The 18,905-nt window shown below is 33.9% G+C and overlaps 3 protein-coding genes across 4 annotated transcripts; 1 reads left to right on the top strand and 2 right to left on the bottom strand.

Moving 5' to 3' along the window:
• Nucleotides 1-109: 109 nt before the first annotated feature.
• Nucleotides 110-6,357, top strand: LOC136416247 (kinesin-like protein KIF11). 2 transcript variants are annotated; one of them, XM_066401338.1, is made up of 11 exons: nt 110-221; nt 707-874; nt 1,469-1,751; nt 1,844-2,004; nt 2,130-2,984; nt 3,545-4,076; nt 4,697-4,966; nt 5,029-5,166; nt 5,220-5,490; nt 5,865-5,924; nt 5,987-6,357. In XM_066401338.1, exons 2-10 carry the CDS (start codon nt 798-800, stop codon nt 5,885-5,887), a joined length of 2,610 nt encoding a protein of 869 aa, XP_066257435.1. In that variant the 5' UTR covers nt 110-221; nt 707-797; the 3' UTR covers nt 5,888-5,924; nt 5,987-6,357. The 2 variants fall into 2 exon arrangements, with proteins under 2 accessions (XP_066257435.1, XP_066257434.1); XM_066401337.1 differs by having other exon boundaries at nt 5,220-5,486.
• A 995-nt stretch (nt 6,358-7,352) lies between these two features.
• Nucleotides 7,353-9,710, bottom strand: LOC136416260 (1,5-anhydro-D-fructose reductase-like). The gene is made up of 6 exons (XM_066401356.1): nt 9,477-9,710; nt 8,414-8,555; nt 8,128-8,354; nt 7,825-8,072; nt 7,518-7,769; nt 7,353-7,462 (listed from the first exon to the last, which is right to left on the bottom strand). Exons 1-6 carry the CDS (start codon nt 9,561-9,563, stop codon nt 7,420-7,422), a joined length of 999 nt encoding a protein of 332 aa, XP_066257453.1. The 5' UTR covers nt 9,564-9,710; the 3' UTR covers nt 7,353-7,419.
• A 4,383-nt stretch (nt 9,711-14,093) lies between these two features.
• Nucleotides 14,094-15,350, bottom strand: LOC136416299 (dihydrodiol dehydrogenase 3-like). The gene is made up of 6 exons (XM_066401420.1): nt 15,345-15,350; nt 15,148-15,289; nt 14,864-15,084; nt 14,561-14,808; nt 14,254-14,505; nt 14,094-14,198 (listed from the first exon to the last, which is right to left on the bottom strand). Exons 1-6 carry the CDS (start codon nt 15,348-15,350, stop codon nt 14,156-14,158), a joined length of 912 nt encoding a protein of 303 aa, XP_066257517.1. The 3' UTR covers nt 14,094-14,155.
• Between the last annotated feature and the right edge of the window lie 3,555 nt (nt 15,351-18,905).

Genomic DNA, 18,905 nt, shown 5'->3' on the forward strand with positions numbered 1-18,905 from the left:
ATACCTACACCCTGTATACCGAACGTACCTAGTGACGCTTGAAAGCATTGATGCCTGACTTTGACGTAAAAGTTAGTTAAGATTTTGATTTTAAATTTTCTCTGTTCATACGCGTTATAACATATTTTTCAGATTTCTGACTAGTTTAAGGTTTTATTCGTTGTGTGAAGCTTTGGTTCTCCCGTTCTGCGTTTTGTATTACTCTATGTTTACCGTTGCAGGTAAATATGTTCATAAGTTTGTTTTCCTTTTATTTCATTTGGGAACAATGCCTCCCATACAGGTTGTTGCTAACTTGAAATTGCACACTATTCCAAGTTCAAACTAAATGACAATAACATTCGCCCTTTTCTAAGGTCTCAGAGGAAAATCCTTTTTAACCCTTATGTCGTTGTCAAGGGTTTTAGTTCTTTAAATTGAAAAAAAGTTGTTGACTCTAGTTGTGTTAATTTTCATTTTTATAATCATTTTCTTAAATGACAATGTTGTCACTTAAACATTAACAAATGTTTCCATCTGAGCTCTTAGTAAAGGGAAAATTGTATTTTGCGTTAGTTTTAATTTAGTGTGTAGTATGCAATTCCAAACCTTGATCAACTTCTTTGTGGAGTGAGACAAAATAAAAGAAAAAAATGAATAATCCACCACAAATTTATTTGTCTTAGTAATGTTGTTTTGCCTTCTTATAATCTTGTTTCTGTTCCAGATTTTCTTATAGTTTTGATATCTGATTTTAATTATTAGTGGAACATAAAATATATATTCTGCTTTGATTTTGTCCATTAAAGGCTTTTAGTATGGCTCAGGCTCCAACGTTGAATCAAAAAAAGAAGCCAAATCAAACTCAAAATGTTAAAGTGGTGGTTCGAGTAAGGTAAGTGGTATTCATTTTAAGTCTTTTCCAACTGGACAGGAAACCATCTCAGAATGTTTGAGAATCCTTCTGGGCAATTCACATTGTAGATTTGGACTTGAAATGAGCAATGCACTTGCCCAGACTGGTTCATGAACATCATTCCAAGACAGTTTCTTGGTAAGTTGGAACAAGCCTAATGACATGCATGTGCTATTCATAATAATCTAGTAACAATACTGATATCAGTTTTTTTGCAAAGGTTTTACCTGCTTCTGCAAATAGCTTGTAAGGTCACTTGACTATTCAAGTTAATGTAAATATTCTGCTTTGTTCTTTCTCTACCTCAGTTATAGCAAAAATTTCCAAAGACCATTGTATAGTTTTCTAAAAGAAAGATTTTGCTTTTCTCATGACCAACCCCATATATCCTAATTCCCCATGACTGTGTATCAGTAATTCATAATTCATCGGTATACCAATCCTGATTATTATCCAAGGAAGACTGAAGAACTTCCAGCTCTGTTTTGTTTCAGTTGGCTCACTCTGTATATTGCTGACTTGCCGCTGATTCATTTATACATTTTAATTTCCCTTAATAAAATGATTTTTTAGACCTTTAAACCAAGATGAAATAGATCGAAGAATGAAAAGCACCCTACAATGTATTTCACATCGTGAAATCCGGAGTAAAGATAAAACTTACAGTTTTGACAGAGTATTCAAACCAGATTGTGCCCAAATTGATATTTATTCTCATGTTATTGGTCCGATGATTCAAGATGTTATTATGGGCTATGATTGTACCGTTTTTGCTTATGGACAGACGGGAACTGGAAAGACTCACACTATGATAGGAGGTCAAAGAAGTGCCGAGTCTAATTTGAATTGGAAAGAAGTGAGCAAATATCAATCGACAGCGTGTTTTCTAACTAACTCACTGCAACTTAGTAATAATTAGGTATATATTAAATTATTTATTTATTTTAGGACGAGGAAGCTGGTTTTATACCAAGAGCAGCTGCCAATATATTTCATGAATTAGGATTAATGCATATAACAGAATATAATGTTCGAGTCTCATTTCTCGAGTTATATAATGAAGATGTTCGTGATTTGCTTAATGATCTAGAAGTTTCACCACCACTGAAGTAAGTTACTGCTACAGTTACTAATGTAATATATTATTGTTATGATTGTAATATTAAAATAATCAATATTCCTTTATTCCTCTTCCTTAAATATAAAAAACTTATCTTTGGTTTCTTTTTTGTAGCTTATATATGGACCCTAAAGGCAGAATATATATACAGCATTTAAGTGAAAATACGGTGTGTAATAGCAATGATATTTATATGCTATTGCAAAAAGGCACACTGAAACGCCAAACAGCAGCTACATTGCTGAATACTCATAGCTCGAGGTCACACACTGTATTTACTATAACCGTGTTTACAAGGGAAACCAGTGTAAACGGTGAAGAAATATTGAAAACCGGCAAACTGAATCTGGTCGATCTCGCTGGAAGTGAAAATATTGCAAAATCTGGTGCCAAGGACAAACGTGCCCAGGAATCTGCCAATATCAACCGATCTTTACTAACTCTGGGAAGAGTAATTCAAAATTTAGCAGACAATAGCAAATATGTTCCCTATAGAGATTCGAAATTGACCAGAATTTTGCGAGACAGTTTAGGTGGTCACACCAAAACTTGCATCGTTGCTACCGTTTCACCAGCACAAGTTGCCTATGATGAAACACAGAACACATTGGAATACGCTTTAAGGGCTAAGGATATTAGAAACACTCCAATGATGAATGAAAAAATTACGAAAGCTGAAATGATGAATCAACTAAATTTAGAAATGGAGAAACTGAAAAAGGATATAGAAGAATTGAAAAAGGATTTAGAAGCTGCCCGTACAGGAAACGGTTTTTATGTACCCAAAGACAGTTGGGAAACTATGCAAGCCAAATCAAAGATGCATGCCGGTGTAATGGCTGTAAAAAATGGAATTATCCAAGATTTGAAGAAGAAGTTGGACGAACTTGAAATTATGCGTAATTTAAAAGAGAAGGAATTTGAAGATGTTATGCGTGAATGCAAGAAAAAAGATGATTTCATTAATAAGTAAGTACTGGGAATTATAATTTCAATTTTACCTTTTAAGAGGTGTAAAATAGTAAATTTCGTGTTAAGATCAAATGATGAAGTTATTAAAGGCTATAAATAGTGTTTTTAGGTTTGTGTTGTATCTTAATCGGGTAGTAGCACCATATTTATTTAATTGGTTAGAAACGATGAGTTGACGGCTATTAACAAATATATTTCTCCAAGACAATTTTGTAGTATTAAACCGTAGTCCTGCAAAGTAAATTTTTTTTCCAATTTTAGTTTTTTTTATTCAAGAATATATCGTATATTGAAAAGCTCTGTATATAGATATAGGCATTTTTTAATTACCGTTTTATACTCGTTTTAAATTAGAACTAATAAATTAAACAATATGCTATCAGCATACTATTAAATAATATCACATAATGTTAATTAAATAATATACATATATGTCTCAAAAATGCCGTGGAAATTCAGTTTCCTGTACGTTAAAATTTTATGATTTATGTGTTTTTACTTTAATAATTTGAAATTTGACCAAAATATATGACCGGATTAATATCTTGACTTTGCAGGGTTAAAACGGCATTTAAAAAGCAAAATGCTGTCTTGAAACAAGAACAATATGTTGCAAGTTATTATTCAGCAACGCTGGAAGAAACCAATCTTGAAGGGAAAGTTTTGTTGGAAACAACTAATAAGTTGTTAACAGATCAGCAAATTCTACAAAGAAAGTTAGAAAATCAGTACACCAACAATTATTCGAAGCAAAGCATGCTTAAAGAGAAAGGATTATTACAAGAAAGTCATAAAAACGCAGCAATAGATACTCTTACAATGTTGAAATCCAACGTGACTGCGTCTATATCGCAAATTCAAAATGACATCGTCCTATCAAAACAGACATGGCATGAACACGTTCATCTTGTCAATGGAACCAGGGATAATACCCAACAGTCAGTACAAGGTGTACAAAATATACGAAATGAAGTCCATGATTCTTGTGCAGAAGCGGGGTGTGTTGCCAATTCAATGCAAGGTCATATTGCTGAAGCGATAGCTGAGGTCGATACGTATTCTAAGGAAACGCATAATTTGCAAGGCCAGGTGAGTTTTTTTAAATCTATTTTAACTACATAGGTAAGGTAGTCCTTGATTATCGTTCGTGAGCCATAGTTCAATTGAGACTTCAAGTTACTATCAAGCTTTCGACAAATTTTTATTATGTGTTTCAGGGTAATAGAACATTGTAAATATTTTGCCCCTAATAAAACATTAAAATCGTGGCCATTGTTATGTCATTGAAATATACAAAATGTCTGTGAACATAGTGCTATAAATTCAACCACGTTTTAGGTCTCAAAATATAACGAAAACTTCATATAAACTAATATATCGAAAGGCGCTTCGTTTTCGATACACATAGTGTGAAAAGGTGGTTCTTGAGGATGATTTTTTATTAATATTTTCGAAACATTTCGAGCAATTAATGAAATTTTTTTATACTCTTTCTGAATCTTTGTAAAAAAATTACCACATTTTTGCAGGAGTGGGTAATACAGGGGGGTAGTATTTAAAAAAAGTTACCTCGAGGTAAAATTTTCAGGAAATTGAAAAACCAGGCCTTGGGGACCTGAGAGTCCGGCCTAAATTAATGATAATTCATTCATTCATTCATTGGCCGTACCTTAAGAACATATGATGATAAAGTATTTCATTATTTACAGATCAATCAATTCAACGAATGTTTGCAAGGAGAATTTGATACACAAATTGCTAACTTTTTCATCGACTTAATAGCTAAATTGAAGCATAGAAAAGAAGACAAAAAGTTGCTTTTAAATGATTTGCAGCGATTTTCTTCTGTAACCAAGAACGATATAGAAAATTTGGAATCTACTATAAGTTCCTTGACAAATTTGAAGTCCTCTATTTGTGAAAACTTTCATTCAAAATTGGCTACACACCAGGAGCAGGTTAAGCAAAAACTCGGCGTAGTAAGTCTATTCTTCCGATATTGAATGTTAGTTTTTATTTCAATATTTGTATTTTAATAAAGGTTGACAAAACAAAGCTGACTATAGACAACTCTTTAAAAGGCGCCAACCAGAGTTTGGAGTCATTAAAACGGAAGATTACAGAAATAGAAACCAGTTTCTTGCATTCTCTCTCTGAGAATAATGAACGAGTATTTGAGGTAATTAGTACACCGTGTAACGGTGGCCGGTGTATTTGAATTTTTTAATTTAGGGCATGAAAGATATACACAACAGCCTTAACTTAGTATCTTCCACGTGCAGTAAAGTGAGCAGAACCGTGGATGAACAAGTCGCCGATTGTGAAAAACATTTAGCAAGTGTGGATGCTCTCAGAAAAGATATCGAAAATTTGTCTGTTCCATTACCACGCGCAGGAGATACGCCCCAGTCAAAATTGGTGACGTATCCCAAAAGGTTAGGCCGGCAAGCCTTACCTAAACATGAATTAATAAAGAAGTTTAAAGAGGAATATGGAGAGGTAGGTGTGTTTAGTTATCAGCAGTAATGCTGGAGTGAGTGATTGTAGAAAAAAAGCCTTTGCCGGCTTTGACATATGAACTTTTGTTTCTAAAATGATATAAAGTCACCCCATCAAATATGAGCACAGTGATTTAAACGACGTTAAGAAACGACCTGTATATTTTATTTTTTACTTAACTGCAAAGCAGTTGGACACGAAACCTTGATCTTGACTTTTTTCGCTTCTTTCGGAAATATGCAGACGAGAGAAATAAATTAAGTTTACATGACCTGTTGCTTTATAATTAGATAAAAAAATTTACTTTACACTGCTCTCATCAAACTTTGTTTTATTGCTCTTTTAATTTGCATTTTTAGGTTTTTATTAATTTTTTAGGATCTGGAAAATCAATCATGTAATTTAAATGTCTCTTCAGACTCTTTCGTACAACTGGAGGTAAGTTAACTATTATCCACATTTTTTTATTGAATTTTTATTTAAAAACCTTTTTTTACTAGGATTCCGAAAATGAATAGAAGATTTATTTTCTATGAAAAGCAGTTTAAGTTTGGTATTTGCAGCGTCTACGCAAAAGTACAATCAATATAAAATAATTAAATTACAAAATGGAAATTTGGAAACAAATCTGCTTTGCGGCCATTTCCCCAAGTGCAATAAAATTTTAATTTTAATGAAAATTAGTTCAACTTCAAACGATAAGCAAAATTTCCAAACTTAAACTGTAGGATTGGCAGGTGCAAGGTCAAATATGGCGAAATTCCAGAATAAGTAAATAGTGCTTTTATATAGTTAGTATTACTGCGGATTACTGTAAAGCATTATTCGTTTTAGCGTGAATTGATAAATGTGAATAAATATGGGTTTTCAGTGTAGACTATTTTTTATGGCTTAAACGCCATCAATTACGATAATATATGACATAATGTAGACAGTAATTTTTAATCCTAATGCTAAAAACTTTATAGATCTCATCATTTCCTTTCCACGTAGCGCACTTGTATTTTTTCGGATGATTTCTGACATTGCATTAATGTTAGAATTTTCAGTGCACGAGTTATATTCGGAGCTTGAACTATTTGTGACACTTTTGTGGAATTTTTGACTCGCAAGTGACAAGGATATATAGCTCAAAAGTTCATATAAAGGTATGTCTGTTGAAATTTTTAGCTACGTTATGTGGACATTTTTTTTTTAATACCTTTTTTATATTCCAAAATATGTTAAATATTACTCTAAATTTTGGTATGCGTTAATATTAAATAAAACCATCATTTTTATCAGAAAAGTTATTCTGTCGCTTTGCAAGTGGCTTATTTACACACATTTGGTTACGGTATTATTTACGAAAAAGACGAGCACCCAACTGACCCTTTTTGAAGGGAATAGTTTTTGATTAGCTGTGTTTTATTTACATGAAAATGGTCCTTTACGTTTTCCTCCTCACACGTGCCATTCTTCAATGAAGCAAAACATTTAAATTGACGGATAATAATTTTTAAAGACATCAATCTAGTTATTCTGAAAAAGTAACGTTTTTAAGTAAGGCATAAGTATCATACTTTTGCGTTACTCAATTAAATATTATATTTTAAAAGGTGTCAGCATAAAAATGTAACGTGGACAGGAAAATCTGGTCATTCGCACATACATTAACAAGATTGTATTTTAAATGCGTTGCCTAAAGCAAATTTTTTTTCAAGTTTAAGCTTCATTTTATCTCACTATTACATAAACTTTTTGTTTATTGTAATTCTTAAATAACAAGTACATACTTCTCGTGCGAGATAAGATAATGTAATTATAAAATAAATCAAATATAGATTGAAAATATTTGTTTAAGAAAGCCCCTCGCATTCAAAACACTTGATAAATTAACATAGCAACATTTTTATGGTAGGTAATTTTATATCCAAGTGATGTTGAGCTATTATTAACGCAATTCAGGGAACGGGTACTCGGGATGGTCTTTGATGCTAAAAAATACCTCCATGAATTAAAGAAATCAAGACAACGACAAATTCTACTAACCCGTCAAAAATAGTGAAATCCAACAATCTAGCACCTTTCTCCAACCCATTCAATGCTTTCACATCTGTATCGTCCAGTTTGAAATCGAAGAGGTCCATATTCTCTCTAAGCCTCTGCGGATTAGTTGATTTCGGAATAGCACAGATTCCATTCTGAACAATGTGTTTCAAAAGAATTTGCGCTGGGGTTTTTTTGTGTTTGTTAGCGATCTGGTTTACAGTGGGATTCTTCAATATATTTGGTACTTCAACTCTGAAAATAAACATCGTGAGAATATCGAATGACAATAGAAATATGGAGAACATACTTTTTACCAAACTTGGTAAACAACGTTGTCAATCCTGGATTTCCCAATGGGGAATAGGCAGTGACAACAATGTTATTTTTTTTGCAAAATTCCACCAGCTCTTTTTGTTGATGATACGCGTGCAGTTCAATTTGCAACGAGGCCGGACGAATTCTGGCATTGTCCAGAATCTTCTGGATCTGCGTTATGTTAAAGTTGGATAATCCAATTGATTTTGTGAGACCTTTATCAACTTGCTCTTCCATAGCCTGATTTTAATAACGCTTTAGTATAAGTTAATAACTTGGACATTTGTATGTTTACCTTCCAAACAGCTTGGTGATCAGTAGTTAAATCCAAGTCGATTTTTCCGTCTGCGGTCAGTGGGTGCAGGTCTCCTTCAACATCTTTAAATGCGAATGGGGTGTGCACAAGATACAAATCCACATAATCGACTTGAAGCAAATCTAAGGACCGTTTGAGGTATTTTGGAACTCCAGCAGTTCTCATTGCCCCTGGTGGAAGTTTCGTTACCAGGAAAATATCCTCCCCTGGAAACACATTTTTTTGAGAATGCGTTTGAGTAATAACTAGTGAGAAAAAGACGAACTTTTAATTTTTCCAGCTCCTATCCATTTCTTCAAGACGTTTCCAATTACTTTTTCATTATCATAAACATGAGCAGTGTCGATGTGCCTATAACCAGCTTCAAGTGCCGCTTCAATAGCTGTCTCTAATTCTTTATCAGTCGCCTATGGAAAGAAACTTGGTTAATTTAATTTGTATTGCACTTATCTTTTATTTTTCGCAGGTAAGTATTTGTGTCACGTACAATATCTACAGGTCGTTTCAATCTTCGTGCGTCACCTCTTCCGCAAAGAATCGAAAAATAAAATTGAATATTTGACTGCAGGACCTTGAAGAAGGGCCACGGAATTTCTTTTTTGTGGTAATTACTTTTGCAATAACATGCAGTAATATTCAAGGTGTTCCATTAAAAAAATGGGCCATGAAGTTACTACGTTTTTATGAGACATTCTGTACAGGTTACAAAGTGAATATTTCAAACAGGTCAACTGAAAACCTTTTTGTATTTTGTAACATTTAAAATAAAAAGTTACGTGGAGGGCGGTGGGCTTTAGGTCTTGATTATATAATATTCTATTACCCACGACCACTTAGTAATGAACTTATATTCAACTTGTTGACTGAAGTTAAACAGGGGTAATATAACATCCGAGGGAAGTTTGCTGGATCCATGGGACATAAAGTCTTTATTCCCACTGGCTATTTGAGTTACATATGTTGTCATGGCAACCCCCTTGCCGATTGATTACAGCTTACAATATATTGATCTCAATCGGCGTTGGCTGCCGCGTTGCGTAATTGCACCATAGCGGCTAAGTAAACTTGAACTTGACACTTCAATAATTTTTTAAGTGTAATATTATTTACACCTCATTGCGAGTAATGTACGACGGCTATGGGCAAAGCATTATACCTTGGAGAGACTTGCGCCCCTCGTCTTGGGGACGTTTCTCTTCTCTTAGTAAATAAGGGCTATCATATAACAACGGGGTACTCTTATTATAATGTACGACTAATGTAAAAAGCAGTTTTTATTATCTCCAGCTTTTGTAAAAATCGCATGTTTTAAGTTAAATCTCACTTACCTGCCAAGTGCCATAACCAAGAATTGGCATAGCCAACTTCTTTCCATTAACTTGATTGATATCTATGGTTGGAATTTTGGCGCTCATTGTTGAAGTAAAATAACCAACAATTCTATCGTTTATTAGTTATAATGCAAACTTTGTGTATGATTTCTTACAAGTTAAGTATATACGACGAATGAGAGCGGAGAAGAGTAGAGGAGGCACGTACACACGTGCGCTGCAGACTACCGCTAACTGGAGAACTGAACTAGTTTTAAAAGGTTCCGGCAGCGAGAAATTATTATCATTTGTGAAAGAGAAACATGTTGCCGTATGTTTTGGACAAGGTACGTTAATAGCGCTACAAATAAACCATCTTGGGGACAATTTGCTAGGGAACCAAGCCCAGGGCAGCCATGTTTGTTAACGAATTTAACGAGCAACTGGTAAATTTACAATTCCCCTATAATCCACATGATTTCCCACAGTCTGATGAAAGCGAGGTTTTTACTTCAATAACACACGTTTTTTTATACAGATGCTGGTTTCAGAGTGCTAGGAAAAATAATTAAAATTTACATTCCCCAAATATGTATAATAATGATTTTCTTATACAGTATTGCGGAATTAGCCGGCGATGGGTAGGTAGAAGATTAGCATAACGAATAAAATTAACGGGCCGGCTATAAAATAACGAATTTAACTCAAAACGTACATCTAAGGACATTAAGGCCTATTTTGACGTTATGCTTCATGACAATTCTGCGTTTAATTAACTAAAGCGCCCGACCTATTTCGATCTCATTATGTCTCCCCAGTTCGGTTTGCCTCAAGTCAACAAAATGCAGGCAAAAATCTGTAACGTCATCGGCAAGTATTTTGGGCCTTCCGTAAAATATTCTCCCAACCCCATCTGCCGTACCCTTTTTGATACACTTCGCACAAATCTTCGAGTGTAAAAGCAGTGCGCAGGGCCGACTCATCTACAAGAGCAACGAAGATGATTGCAAATAGCCCTAGGAAAAATCTGTGAAGAATAGGGCCCATTACGACTTATGCCTCATTCCAACACTGCGTTTAATTAACTGGAGCACCCCAAAGACCGGTTTCGATCCCTATCATCATTGCCGATTTCTGTCTGCGTTTAATTGACTCGAGATGAAGCAAATTGATAAGATCTAGTAGGGTCGAAAGTGGACTTTGGGGTTGAATTAATTAAACATAGAATTAACGCGAAAAGTCGGACGGGCCTTAATACTCTGAAATATTTCCTATGGCTATTGCATTTATCTAAAAAACACACATATTATCATGGCATTGGCAATAACGCTGAACAACAATGGCCTTGAATTGCTTTCAATGCTACTCGACCGTGCTCTGCTTTGTATTAGAAACACTCAAATGTACCACTTATTACTATTATGTAATATGTTGTTTGTTTATATAAATGAAAACATAATAATTCTGTATAAAATTGCAGCCGGAATGTACTTTAAACGGGCATTATTGGCATTTTAAGTGATAAGCCAGAAGAGGTTCGACTTAGCCCTTCATGAATGTGTTTCATTAATTCTAGAATTAAATTAGCCAGCAATAAGAAGACTGATATTATTAAAGATTTATCATTTATTTGCAGTAAATGTCGAAAATGGCCTCCGTTAGTTTCGTTCCATCCTCTAATTCGTTTCGATTAATATTGCGAAAAAACTGTTCAGAGTTCCCTCTTTAAAGGGTTCTCGTCCATTTAAGAAGCAACCTTTGGGGTGTGTTTATGAGAACTTTTTTATGATTTTAATCTTTAGAATCGTTTCCCAAATAATTCGACAGTATTTCCAGACACCCCGTATATAAGTTATACAGGGTGCCCCTGAAATGATCGTACAACGCTTGACCAAAAATAAGGTATTTTAGGCAAACTTACCTATATCCAATGTTGCTTCGTTTTGCCGCTACAGGGCGACAAAGTTTTCAAATTAACATCGTTTTTTCGAAATAATTGCTAAACGTTTTTGTCGATTTTCTCCAATTTTGGAATTAAGAGTTACTGCATAAATTGGCGTGCTTTGATGTGAGCAGGTTTTTTTTTAATTTGTGAAAATATTAAAAATGACGCCTGATTCGTAAATAAAAGTTTGTATTTTTTTGTTATCCCCTGTACGAATGACTTAAATTTTTTCTCTCCCACTAGCTGACTTTATTTTGAAACTTTTTATCTCTTGTAAAATGTTCGCCAGACATACAGTTTCTTTACAAAAAAATTATTTGCGGTTCCTTACAATTCATCACTGTTGTTTCATATTCATTCAATGAAAACATGAAAAAGGTTTTAATTTTTATAACAAATGCTCAAATATTGATCGTTTTCCTGAATATATAAATATATTCGTTTCAAAAAACTAATCTGTATTTTAGGCATCGCCTAGGGCTTTTTTTAATATTGCTTTCACGACAATGATGAATTGCAGGGTATCGTAAATAGATTTTTTCTAGAGACCATGTATGCCTGGCGAAAATTTTACACTTAATTAAAATATACACTTACATTCCAAGTCCCATACCCAATTTTGGGCATCTTTAAACCTTCCGCTATTTCCATATATTCCATTTTACCAGAATAGCAACGAATAAACAAAATAAGAATTTTAATTGCACTTTTTATTCCTTTTCTTCACTAGCCTCTTTCACAAAACTGGAGTGCACACTCTAACACAGAACACAGAACTGAATATCGATTTGCACATTTACCTTACTTTTCAGTAACTTTTTCCTGTTTATATTGTCCAAGCCATTGTTCAATAGCCTTGCCTTATCTGGTTCGATAGTTAGTCAAAAGAAAGTAAATCGATCAATCTATCATTTCCGTATTAAACAGTTACATAAGTGTCTATTCTTTGAACGCGATATAATATAACTAAAGTTCGAAAATCACATTTTAGTGCCCTTAAAAAAATACGCATTTTGCTATACACCAAATCATTAAAAGGCTCAACTTCATATCGAAATTAAATGATGCTCCTTCAACATTAGTTTGGTTAAAGTTAGTTAAATATGATGATATAAGATCTTTTTAAACAATTTATACTGGGTGTGTGTAACTACTGTACTGTGCTTTTGTACAGGGTGTCCTATTTTCGATATAATTGGGATGTTTTAGGTATTTTCCGAATGAATGCAGAAAAACCGTGGTCGCGACCCTTGGCCTAATTTTTGAGCCAATTCCAATGGTCTAAACAGCATTTTGATATCTCGAGCCGTTTGGGTGATACAGGGTGTTTTTCGTTTTATGCCGTTTTCTTTCAAGCTCCGCAACTTTTTTGTTTGGGATAATTTTTAATTTTAGCAAAACGTCTTTTGTGCATTGTTTACGTGCGACCTAGTGGCAGACTCGATTTTTTCTAGCTTAATTTATTTTAATCAACTTTTGATGGTGATCTAGGAGGCCACTGAGCTGGACAATCTCTGCCGACCCAATGTTGTCCGAACTGACGAAGATCAAGGATGACATTTTGAATAATTACTGTAGTGTTATTTTGTACAAACGAATTAAAGTAAAACATACTGAAACTCGATAAAAACATTTTTGTAATAACCGTCTTAAGGCATGATAAGGGCGTAGCGCCTTAGGGAGACATTTACGAACACGCGTTCTTATACTCAGATGTCTTCTATTGCCGCACTAAACAATCCCTAGATGTTTGATCTCGTAGTTCTGAAACACCTTGTATAGCTTGCAGTGGCTGGCATACTGACGTCTAGATTAGATTTTGTCCAGAGCGGACTACCATTGGAGGCTATTCTACCCTGGACAGCTGAGTTACGTTCTCGAATTACAGTCAGCGACAAGTTATCTTTTTTTATCTTCGCTGTCATGGTTGTCATTTGCATATTGAAGCTGTACCTCACCGGGGATATCATTTGGAAGGAGGTCAAGCTGTAGATTATCATCGTCAAAATCTTCATTATCAGTTTGATAGGCGGCGTCGGATGGAATTATAACAAGGTCTATATCTTGATGATTTGAATTTCCTGCTTTGTCAGGAGCTAATTCAAGAGTTCTATAACGCCTTCCATAAAAAGTGCTTGCATTTATTGCCTCGAATTCACCGTTGGAATCCATTTCCTACATAGCTCAAGGTAAGCTTATTGTTAGCCTATAATGAAACCTGTGTGTTGAAACCTCATAAACCCACTGTGCTCATATAAGCACGTGCATATTTTTGGTATATTTTCAATTCTTTTCTCAAATTTCGCGATTGTAGGTGAAAAAATGTGTTTGGTACTTGCTATTGGAACACTTAAAGATTTTTTTTTGGAAAAAACCTTTCAAATTTCCCTTGCAATAATGAGTGTGGTAAAAATCTGCCAGTTTACGGTTATTTACCCGATGCATTCAGCTACAGCGCCATTTAATATCAAATGTGTAGAAATATGGTAGAACAGGGATTGCTAATACCGTAACTTTCTTTCTTATTGGAATAAATTTATATATAATAAATTATAAATAAAAGAAAAAAAATTGCTACAAATGTCACAACCAGACCATTCCTCGAACTATACCCAAATGAATACGATAGAAATAAATGTCTTTTTCTTTATTTTTTTATAGATTAAAAATATAAGTTTATGAAAATTCATCGTCTTTGAGACACTGATTAATTAATATTGGATTATCTTTTGAGCGTGGAGTCGAGCTGACTTTAGCGCAGTTCTGGGAACGGGTACTCGGGATGGTCTTTGATGCTAAAAAATACCTCCATGAATTAAAGAAATCAAGACAACGACAAATTCTACTAACCCGTCAAAAATAGTGAAATCCAACAATCTAACACCTTTCTCCAATCCATTCAATGTTTTCACATCTGTATCTTCCAGTTTGAAATCGAAGAGGTCCATATTCTCTCTAAGCCTTTGCGGATTAGTTGATTTCGGAATAGCATAGATTCCTTTCTGATCTATATGTTTCAGAAGAATTTGTGCTGGAGATTTGTTGTGTTTCTGAGCGACCTGGTTTACAATGGGATCTTTTAATATATTTGGGAGTTCAACTCTAAAAATAAACATTGTGAGACCGTGGAGTAACAATAGATATGTAGCAAACATACTTTTTACCAAACTTGTTAAAAAATGTCGTCAATCCTGGATTTCCCAATGGGGAATAGGCAGTGACAACAATGTTATTCTTTTTACAAAATTCCACCAGCGCTTTTTGTTGATGATATTCGTGCAGTTCAATCTGCAACGAAGTCGGACGAATTCTGGCGTTGTCCAGAATCTTCTGTATCTGCGTTATGTTAAAGTTGGATAATCCAATTGATTTTGTGAGACCTTTATCAACTTGCTCTTCCATAGCCTGATTTTAATAAAGCTTTAGAATGGACTAATAAGTTAGAAATGTGTATTTTTACTTTCCAAATAGCCTGGTGATCGGTGCTGAAATCGACATCGAACGTTTTATCACCCAGTATCATATCTCCTTCAACGTCTTTGAATCCGAACGGGACGTGCACAAGATATAAATCCACATAATCCACTTGAAGTAAATCTAAGGACTTTCTGAGGTATTGCCGGACTCCATCAGGTCTCATTCCTACTGGTGGAAGTTTTGTTACCAAGAAAATATCCTCCCCTGAAAATATGTTCTTTTTTAATGCGCTTCTGTAATAACTTACGTGATGAAGGAAGCACTAACGTTTGATTTTTCCAGCTCCTATCCATCGCTTCAAAACGTTTCCAATTACTTCTTCATTTTCATAGACATGAGCAGTACCAATGTGCCTATAACCAGCTTCAAGTGCCGTTTCAATAGCTGTTTCTAATTCTTTATCAGTCACCTATGGAAAGAAAGTGAATTAATTTAATTTGTTGTGTACTGGAAAAATAATTTACAAACATTTAAATATTTTTTGGCCTGCAAGATCTCCCGACTTAACCCCTATGGATTATTTTTTATGAGGGTACTTAGGACAGAAAGTCTATCAGCACAAGCCGTTTCAAAATGTTAATCATTTGGAGAGGACTATTTCGGAAGGAACTAGAAAATTACTCCAAATATAATAGTGAATTTATTAAGGAACTTTCGCAAAACAACAATTAAATGTTTCGAAACAGAAGGTAGCTATGTCGAGACGGTAGTGGAATGACTTAAAACTAAAGTAAATAATTCTACATAGTTACACAAATTATTAACTTTTTGTCTTTTCCTATTAGCAAAATAAATAATTATGGATTAATTATGTATGTAAATTATGCCATGGTTATGAAAACATTACCAGACATTACCAGAAAAGTTATCATATTTTCAATAAACCAGAGATAAATCTATATTTTTAAAACTAGCAATAATAAAATTTTATTATTGCTTCCTAAAAAAAATATTTTTAAGAAAGCTGAATCATGACCCCAAAAAATTCCATTTCTGATTATTTTATTTTAGGTTTAAGGTCACACGGAACTTTTTATGAAGAATAACCTTTTTTTATAAAATTAATAATAATAAAGTTTCCCATATGATTCTGACCTAATAGAGACACTATATAATATTCGATGTTTTCATTTATTTATGTCAATTTTTTGATTTCCACATTACTCTAAAATAGACAGACGTGCCTGCTTAAGTTGGTTATCTATTTCAATGGAAAAAATATTCGAAAATATTTATACAACGTGCGCTAGTGTTATGAAATTACTTCTTTATGACCTTAAAATTTTTCACTATTTTTTACGTTTTTATTTATAAGATAAAAACAGGTGTTTACAAAATATTGAAAATTGCTATTTCAGCAATTTTGACTTGAAAATTGTATACCTCATTTAACTTCGTTTAAATGACGTTTCTAGTGCGGTTTGTGAATTTGAAATCTTTTTCCCCAAAGAAAATGGCACAAAATATCCATGAAAGGAGAAATCTGTCGCTGGAAGAACGTGTAACTGCTGTGGCACTTACGGAAGTAGGCTTGCCAGAAGTTCATATTGTATTACGTTTTGGAGTGGCACAATCCATGGTTTCCAGAGTACTTGCTCAGTTTCGGGATGCTGGTAATAATCGAAAAAGATCTAGACAAGAACGACAAAGACTGACAACGAATAAGGAAGATCAATTTTTGCGACTGAAAACTTTAAGAAGTCGTTTCATTACCAGCACTGCGCTGCAGCAGGAGTTTCCTCATTAATATGACTTTCATACCAGTCAAGATAATATGAGAAGAAGGAATGGTACTCCTTATAGGGCTGCAAGCGGTCCTCTATTAACCGTAAAACATTGAAGATAGCGTTTTGTATTTGCTCGAGCGGATGAGTCTCGATTTTACCTTTTTAGTGATGATCTTCACAGGAGGGGATATCGTCGTTCTGGAGAGCGACATGCCCAGTGCAATATTTTCGGCACTGTGAGCTATGGAAGTGGATCTGTTAGGATGTGGAGAGACAATAGTTTGGAAGGTCGCACGAAGTTAATTGTGTTCCAGACCGGATGTTTGACCGATACATAACAGACCTTTTAGAACCCCTTGTAGTGCCATTATTGGTGAGGAATTTTTATTGATGCACGATAATGCACGTTCACACGTGGCGCGAGTAGTACAACATTACCTCCAAGATGTAGAAATTCTAACGTTGCCTTGGCCAGCAAAAAACCCTGATCTGAACCCCATCGAAAATTTATGGGATAACACGAGTCGACAAGTTAGAGCCTTGCAGGTTCGCTCTAGAGACTTAAATGAGCTGTCATTCAGGATCGCGAAAATATGCGGTGAAATTAATCAAGTTGATATTAGAAACTTGAAATATGACAAGGAGGCTTGAAGCAATAATCAGATCAAGAGAGGGCAATACACGTTATTTAATATTCATTTGCTTGTACAAATTAAGGAACAAAAATTATTAAATTTTTTGGTACTTATTTAATCATACCCCTTATTGATTCCCTAAGTTAGATTTATTGAAAATCATGGTCATACTTCGTTAGCAAATGTAAAACCTTTAAAATCATAAAACCGGAAATGAATTAAATTTAAAATATGCGTTAATTTTGTAGCGCAGCTTTTTTATGTTAATATTATGCAACTGTAACTTTGATGTAAAAAAGTGAAAGTTACAGTGATATTTTTCTAAAACCACACACACAATGATACTCTTTTAGTTTTCAGCTCTTACCTATATTTTTTTATCCACCTCAAAAAGCAATTTTATCAGATCCAGCTTTTTGTAAAAACCGTATCTTTTAAATTTATTTCATTTCACTCACCTGCCAAGTACCATAACTCAGAATTGGCATATGAAACACATTGCCCTTTCCATTAATTTGATTTATATCTAACGTTGGAACTTTAGCAGTCATCGTTGAAATAATATGACTTAACAATTTTATAATATATTAATATAACACAAATTTTGTGTAGGTTTTCTTACAAGCATATAAGAATGTAGCAAGAACAATATATACAAAAGCCAATGAAGCGCGCGCACGTATGTTCTGTAGGCTGTTTCGATACTGTTAGCTAGAAGATAACTAATCTAATACATTTTGTATTTCATTTTAAAGAACAAGAAGTGATTCTTATTTTTGGGGGAAAACATATTGCCATGTGTTTCTAAAAATCGTAAATCTGTCCCAATTTCGTTGATTAAATGATATAAAATAACATCATTTATTTTAAATAGATACAAAAAATAGATCAAATAGAAAAAAAAAAGATCAAATAGAATCAAATAGATACATTCATAAAAACTATCTATTTCAGACGTTTTTCCTTAGAAATTTAATTTTTTCCTTCCGTTGCATTGCCGTCAACATTGCCAAAGTTTTCATATGTTCTTAAATTTTCAGTAATTTTTCATTAGGTTTCCGTATTTCCATATTTCTGCCATCCCTTCCCGGCCTGTCTAACTTTAGGGCATAATTTTTGAGACTTTTTCACAGTAAACGATGAAAAAAACTGCTAACTTTTGAATTTTAGGTAAGTTGGCTTACATCGTCGTGTATCGACGTTAGGAATCTGTGATATCATTTGTACCGTGTATATAAAAATTAAAAAAAAAACACTGCATGGTTTTATACCAATGATATTTAACAGGGGCCATATGCCTAGTTCCAAAATACAAAAATTAAAATTCTATTAGATTAACGTCTGGGAAGTCATTGTCCTTCAAGATAAGGTTATCAGGATGAAACAATAAGTTGGTAAATATTATTATGTTATAAAGTTAGGAGACAAAACACTTAAAAATTCTTAATTATCAAGTATAGGTTATCACTGAAAACAAAAAATATCTTTTTGAAAAAAATAATCTACTTACAAATAAAGGTCTCAAGGAAAAAGTGCAAGATAGTCACCTGGCCGCGCTTAAGTTTAGGATTTTAGTTTTCAAAGAAATATACCACTTCTGAGGATCAAGATTATCATCAAAGTTATATTGGTGAAGATTAACGCTTACCGGGCTAATCGAGTT

This window comes from Euwallacea similis, chromosome 22 (assembly GCF_039881205.1).
Source record: "Euwallacea similis isolate ESF13 chromosome 22, ESF131.1, whole genome shotgun sequence".
Classification (NCBI taxonomy): Eukaryota; Metazoa; Arthropoda; class Insecta; order Coleoptera; family Curculionidae; genus Euwallacea; species Euwallacea similis.

Bases quoted from the DNA above. Each gene is read 5' to 3' on its own strand.
- LOC136416260 (XM_066401356.1), bottom strand. From the start codon at position 9,563: ATGAGCGCCAAAATTCCAACCATAGATATCAATCAAGTTAATGGAAAG. The intron at 8,556-9,476 runs GTAAGTGAGATT...TTCTTTCCATAG, and splicing joins TTGGTTATGGCACTTGGCAG to GCGACTGATAAAGAATTAGA. The intron at 8,073-8,127 runs GTAAACATACAA...TATTAAAATCAG, and splicing joins ATCACCAAGCTGTTTGGAAG to GCTATGGAAGAGCAAGTTGA.
- LOC136416299 (XM_066401420.1), bottom strand. The intron at 15,085-15,147 runs GTTAGTGCTTCC...ACATATTTTCAG, and splicing joins AGGAGCTGGAAAAATCAAAC to GGGAGGATATTTTCTTGGTA. The intron at 14,199-14,253 runs GTTAGTAGAATT...GGTATTTTTTAG, and splicing joins GATTTCACTATTTTTGACGG to CATCAAAGACCATCCCGAGT.
- LOC136416247 (XM_066401337.1), top strand. From the start codon at position 798: ATGGCTCAGGCTCCAACGTTGAATCAAAAAAAGAAGCCAAATCAAACT. The intron at 5,167-5,219 runs GTAATTAGTACA...TTTTTAATTTAG, and splicing joins ATAATGAACGAGTATTTGAG to GGCATGAAAGATATACACAA. The intron at 5,487-5,864 runs GTAGGTGTGTTT...TTAATTTTTTAG, and splicing joins TTAAAGAGGAATATGGAGAG to GATCTGGAAAATCAATCATG.